The following is a 6967-nucleotide window of genomic DNA, read 5'->3' as shown; positions in this document are numbered from 1 at the left end:
TGGGAGCTGATGAAATCACATAGAGAGAGAGAGAGAGAATAGAAGAGGGATCAGGACAGAGCCTTGTGGATACACCCATGTGAAGCCAGATGCAGAGGATCATCCAGTAAGAAGAGAACTGAGGAATAATTAGATAAGTAAGAACCACAGAGAACAGTGTCATAAAAACCCAGAAAAGAGACAGTTCTGAAGAGGAGAGAGGTCAACAGTGTCAAATGCTTCATGGGAGACAGCAATTAAAAATGCTTGGTGTTAATTTTTTTTTGCAATTTTTAAATTTGTATTTTTAAAATCAAAAGTACATCATTACTCATACTAAAATACTTAATTTGTGCTTTTAATTATGATAAAAATATATAGCTTGGTAAAGTCTAATGTGTTTCTTTTTTTCTTAAATATTTAATTTTTTCCAAGTATACATAAAAATTAACATTTGCTTTCAAAACTTTTGAGTTCTAAATTCTCTCCTTTCCTCCCTACCCTCTTCCTTCATTGAGAAGGCAAACAATTTGATATAGATTATACATATGCAGCCATGCAAAACATTTTCACATTAGTCATGTTATCAAAGAAAACAGAGACAAAAACAACAACAGTAAAAGCAAAGAAAAAAAAATATGTTTCCATCTGTAGTTAGCCTCCATCAGTTCTTTTGGAGGATAGCATTTTTCATCATGAGTCCTTCAGAATTTTCTTAGGTCATTATATTGCTGAAAATAGCTAAGTTCAAGAGAACATGTCATATGAAATGAACAAGGAGGCCAATGTTGCTGGAACAGCATTTAGGGAACACAGAGTATAGGGGGAAAGGACATAAGAAGACTGGAAAGGTAGGAAGGGGCCAGGCTATGAAGAACTATATGAAGAACTATAAAAGCAAAATAGAGGATTTTATATTTGATCATGGAGGCAATGGGGAATCACTAAAGTTTACATAATAGAGGGGTGACATAAACCTGTGCTCAAGGAAGATCATTTTGACATCTGGGTGGAGGACAGACTGGAGTGAGGAAACTTTGAGGCCAACTAAAAGGCTACTGAAATGGTCTAGGCTTGAGGTGATGAGAACTGGGTTGGCAGTGTCAGAAAAGGGAAGGGATACACATACAAGAGATGTTACAATGGTAGAAAAACCAGAACCTGGCAATTTACTGGAGAAGAGGGTGAAAGAGTGAAGAATTGAGGATGAAACCTAAGTTGTAAGCCTGGGTAATTGGGAGGATGGTGGTGCTTTCCACAGTAATAGGAAAGTTAGGAGGAAGTGAGGGTTTTAAGGAAAGGTAATGAGTTCACTTTTGTCCATGCTGAATTTAGGAAGTTTATGGGACATCCAGCTGACGATGTCTAATACGCAGTTGAAGATGCAAAACTAGAGGTTGGGAGAGAGGTTAGGGCTGGACAAATAAATCAAAGAATTATTTATGTAGAGATGATAATTTAATACATGGGAGCTGAGGAAATCTCTATATGAAACAGCATAGAAGAAGAGAAGAGGGCTCAGGACAGCACAGGGGGACACCTACTATTATTAGCCATTACCTAGCACAAAAGAAACTGGAGTGGTTAGACAAATGGGAGGAGAACCAGGAGAGAGCTTGTTGGGATGAAATAAGGAGAATAGAACAAGAAGAAGAGAGTGATTAGCATCATCAAAGGCAGCAGAGAGGTTAAGAAGGATAAGGATTGAGAAAAAGACAGATTTGGCAATTGAGAGATAATTCATAACTTTGGAGGGAGCAGTTTCAATTGAATGATCAAAGCAGAAGTCAAAAGCAAATGGTTAAGAAAATCAAGAGAAGAGAGAAAGTGGAGAACTCACTGATTACACATGGCCTTCTCAAGGGGGTATCACCATGCAAACGAAGAAAGATAAAGGACAGCAGCTAGACTGGATGGATGGAGCAAATGAGATTTGGGAGGTTTTTTTGAGGACAAAGGAGACATGGATATCTTTGTAAGCAGTAGGAAAGCAATGGGTAGGCAAGGAGACAATGAAATTGAGTAAGGGAATGAGGATGAAAGAGATAACAATAAGCTGAATAAAACGGGAAATGATGGAATGGGATCATTTGTGCATTCGAGAAAGGAGAAGGGCCATTTCTTTATTGGAGACAAAGAAAAAAGTATCTGAGTGATCTGAGATGAAAAGGGGAGAAAAGGGAGTTCTTGGCAAATGGCCTCAATTTTTAAAAATAAAATATGAGCCAAGGTTATCAGCTGAGAGGGTGGGGGAGGGGAGCTATTAAAAGTTTGATAAGAGATGAAAAGATTTATTAAACACTTTACTGGGCTCACTTGTTTTTGTATGTTATGTACTTAATTTTTCCAATGTTTGATCTATCTTTTTTTAACCAATACCAAAGTGTTTTGAAAACCCCTCCTTTGTAAAAAGTTTGAGATTTGGTAGTAGCAAATAGAAGAAAAAAAACAGGAAGGAAAAATGTTTTATTTTGAACCATTTGCTCTCTGAAGACCAAGTCATAGACATATTTAGTCAGTAAACATTTATTAAGTGCTTACTAGGTGCCAGGACCTGTTCGAAGCAGTGAGCCTACAAGAAAGGCAAAAATCAGTGCCTCCTCTCAAGGAGTTCATAAGGTGAAGTGGCAACATAAAGCTTTGCAAAACCAGGGTCCTCAGAAATAATTAGAATCCAGCCTGAGATTGCAGCTTTTGTGTTCTGTACTAGGAATATGCTGCTATTTTTTCCAGGTGTTATTAGAACTTGTGGAAATTTACTCAGGAAAATTTCTTGGAAGATTCTTTGAAATATTATTCAGGAAAAATAATGATGGTTATATATTCCCCAGAGGAAATTATCCAGACCTTTGAGGCTGAAGATAGAAGAAAATTTCACTGATGACATGCTTAATATAAAAATGGAATTATAATTTTCCTCAACTTTGGATAGTCTTCAAATTTCTCCAGGTACCACCTTAAAAAAAGAAGAAAAAAAGTTAAATTTTTAAAAGCAAAAGAAATAATCCTCTCTAAAAAACTTTAACAAGGTACTTCCAAAATAAAAGCAAAGGGAGATATTGTTTGTTATCATAACAACAGAACAAAGAAATGGCTGAAATAGATCTTTCCACTAAGCTAATGCCTAGGATGGCAATAGAATGCCTATAACACTTTTGTTTATTAAATGGGTTATCAAATATCTGTCGCTATTCAAAAGAAATAATTTCATTTATTTGATTTCAGCAAGGTTGTTGATCTTGTCTTACATCTCTATTTTCATTGCCAGCACTCAGCACAGTGTCTGGCAGGCACATAATAAGCAGTTACTAAATGACTGTCAATTGATTCTTATTGATCAATGCAGTGGGAAGATAGGACCTACACCACAGAGCTGCAAAGAAAAAAGTGCACAACTCTTGGAAAACTGGGCTAGAGTATCAAAACCCCTCAAATAACTGGCAAGGTGAGAAATTTTTGTTTGTTTGTTTCCATGCTTTGGTCCAGATATGTGATTTCATTAGTGTAGGGCAATAGTCTCAAACTCAAATAGAAATGGGGTCCTCCTGAAGAACATATTGCAGCCAAATGAATATCATTTACATTGTGTTTTATTTTTATTTATTTTGTTAAATATTTCCCAACAATACTTTAACATGGCATGGGTCCAATGGGGAATTTTGCAGGCTGCCTGAGGGCTGTGAGTCTGACACCTCTGGTGTAGGGTGCTCCACTTGGGGAAACTTCCTATTTATCAAAATATATCAACAAATATTCTTCAAATCAAACTTGAGAGATTCATAGGGTATTAAGAAGTTAAGTGACAATCCATAAGTTTTAGTGTCCTTAGAAACTCCAAGATTATAAGAAAAGATAGGGACTAGACATGCAATTTCATTGATATGGAGAGGAACTCCAAGGTGAGGAAACTCCATCCCCAAATGCACATCCACAGTTCTGAAACTGAGAGATTTACATTTATCTATAATAGTAGTGTCAAATTTAAATAGGAACAGGGCCCCTAATCTGTATAAAAAGATCCTGCCAGCCACATACTGTCATAGTTTTAAAATTTAACATCAATATTTTAATTAATTCTGTTAAGCATTTCTTAATTACATTTTAATATGATTTGGGCTGTACTCAGGAGAATTGTGGGCCTCATATGGCCCTCCTATATGACTCATCTGGACTAGAGCACTGAGAAGCTAAATAACATTCCTAGGGTTACAGAATCAGTAAGTGTTCAAGGAGGACTTGAATTCAGGTCCTCTTGCCTCCAAGTCTCACTCCTAATGCACTATGCCAGGATGCCTCTCAAGGCACTAAAGTACAGCAGAAAAAAATGAGTAAATGACTATGTGACCAAAATTGAAAATGGTTCAACAACATGTTGCTGCTTTAGGTTAAGTAAGCATCTGAAATGTTTCAAAATAGGATGTAAGTAGAGCCTCAGTGAAATAAAGATAATAAGATTTGGATATTGGAAGATCTTTTATATTTTAAAATCCTTCTTAAAATAAAGATCCTCAGCTTTGACTTCCTCACCTTCAGAAGCACATTTAAGACCATTTATTTGCATTTCTGAACAGTGTTTTACCTTGGGTACTGAAAGGTAACTGGTGCTTAATACAGAAAGAACTAAAAAATATGACTGTCGCTGTTTTGTAGCTAATGAAAGAAAAGAGGATTGTTTCACCATCTCTTAAACAGAGATTATAGAAAGGTAGGAATGACACACGAAAACAGAGGACAACAACAAAATGGAATGACACAGAATCTTACAGTTGGAAGAGACCTCAGAGCCAATCTAGTTCAATGCACATTTGAACAAGAGTGCCCTCAAGAAAAGTGGTCATGTAGCCTTTACTTGCAGATATCTAATGAGGAAAAAACAACTCACTCCCAAATATGCCCATTCCTTTTTGAGAAAGCATTAATTGTTGGAAAGTTTTTCTTTAGATCAAGTCTGTTATCCTTCTAAAAACATCCAGTAACAAATACACAAATACACACACACACACACACACACACACACACACACACACTTTAAAGTGGAAAGGACATCAGATCTAAAACTTTCTATAAAACTGTTTAATTATTAAAATGGTGGTTCTGGTTAAAAACCAGAAAAGTTCATCAGTAGAACATATAAGATAAACAACATATGGATATAAAGGAACATAGTAACATAATGATAATAGATAGATAAAACCGAAGACCTCAACTACTAGGGAAAGGGCTCACAATTTGATGAAAATTATTGGAAACTTGGAAAGCAGACATTAGAAACAGGCCAAAAATATCACACTCATAATAATCTCCAAATGGGTATGACTTAGATACAAAAAGTCACATCATGACTAAATTAGAGAACCAAGAAAGAAAATACCTTTCACTACTACAGGAAAGGGAAGAGTTCATGACCAAACAAGGAATGGAGAGTCACAGACCAACCATAATTCCTATATGCCCCCCACCTCATCACAGAGAGGTAACAGAGTCAAGGTGCAGAATAAGACATATATTTTCAGGCTTATGGGGAATGTAGGAATTTATTTTGTTGACTGCATATTTACTACAAAGGCTTGGTTTTTTCCTCCTTTCTCTTTTTTCAATGGGAGTGGGGATGTAGGCAGGAGAGGAAGCTAGTGATAGGTGTGCCCAAAAAAGGTCATTAAAGAAATTTTTTAAAATTTCAGGTCTGTATTCTTTCTCTCCCAGCTCCTCTTTCCCCTCCCCAATTGAGAAAGCAAGAAAAGCAAAACCCCCATTATAAACATGTATAGTCAAGAAAGCAAATTCCTTCATTGGTAATGTCCAAATATATCTCTACTCTGGGTCCATGTATATTTGTACTCTGAGTAACATTTTCCATCTTGATTCCTCTTGAAATGTAGTTGGCCGGGAGCAGCTAGGTGGCACAGTGATAGAGCACTGGCTCTGGATTCAGGAGGACCTGAGTTCAAATCTGGCCTCAGACCCTTGACACTTACTTGCTGTGTGACCTTGGGCAAGTCACTTAACCCCAATTGCCTCCAAAAAAAAAAAAAAAGAATTACACCCTCTAGAACAAAAATCCAATTAAAATAAATTAATCTTTAAAAATGAAAAAAGAAATGTAGTTGGCCACTGTGAGGAATTGGGGGATGTTGTTGTCTCCTCTCAATAGGGATTAATTCAAAAGCTAATTTAGAACTGTCTGGGAGATTGTATTCACTGATGAGGGCTAAATCAAGGTAAATTTTTCCCATGGGAAGATTCAAGCAGAGGGGTGGAGATGCAGAGGGGTGGGAATACTGAATCCCAATTAGCCAGTTCTTGGGCATAGATTGTAACCCTTGAAAGAGGGAGGGGCCATTTCTTGTTAGGGATTAGGAGATAAAAGGGGTCACCCACCAGCTGCACTGGGGTGGCCCATTCTTTCAAGAATGACCATAAATGAACCTTGGACACATTACCACCACTGAATTCCAGAAAATTATTGTTGGAGTAATTTTCCTCATAGCCACTGTGACTGTTGGTAATATAGAAATGTTGATAATTTATGTGGGTTTATTTTATGTCCTGCAACTTTGCTAAAGTTGGTAATTCTTTAGTTCTCTATGCAAACCAACAAATCACCTGTAAAGGTCATAATTTTATTATCTCTTTGCCTATGATTACTTCCTCAATTTCTTTTTCTTGTCTTATTGCTATAGTCAGAATTTTTGGAGGCGATAATGGACACCTCTGCTTTAACCTTGATTTTGTTGGAAAAATTTCTAGCTTATCTCTATTACAGATAATGCTGGCTCTTGGTTTTAGATAGATACGACTTATATTGAGGAAATATCTGTAAACTCCTATACTATCCAGTGTTTTTTTTTTTAAAAAACAGGATTAATTTTTTATCCTGTTAAAAGCTGTTTCTGAATCTATTGGTAAAAATCACATTTTTGTTATTCTTATGATTAATATGGTCAATTATATTTATAGTTTAATTTATGCTGAACTAGTGCTTGCATTC

At 36.3% G+C, this 6967-nt stretch overlaps 1 protein-coding gene across 1 annotated transcript in view; it reads right to left on the bottom strand.

Moving 5' to 3' along the window:
* Positions 1-2428: 2428 nt before the first annotated feature.
* SRD5A1 (steroid 5 alpha-reductase 1) overlaps positions 2429-6967 on the bottom strand; it is a 42616-nt gene continuing 38077 nt past the window's right edge. The window contains exon 5 of the mRNA XM_043962782.1: positions 2429-2935. Within this exon, the coding sequence (XP_043818717.1) occupies positions 2869-2935 (67 nt within the window). The 3' untranslated portion in view covers positions 2429-2868. The remainder of the gene's footprint in view (positions 2936-6967) is intronic.

This window comes from Dromiciops gliroides, chromosome 1 (assembly GCF_019393635.1).
Source record: "Dromiciops gliroides isolate mDroGli1 chromosome 1, mDroGli1.pri, whole genome shotgun sequence".
Lineage (NCBI taxonomy): Eukaryota > Metazoa > Chordata > Mammalia > Microbiotheria > Microbiotheriidae > Dromiciops > Dromiciops gliroides.
The sequence above is the reverse complement of the archived record's forward strand: the minus strand, read 5'-3'. Positions and strand labels throughout refer to the sequence as shown.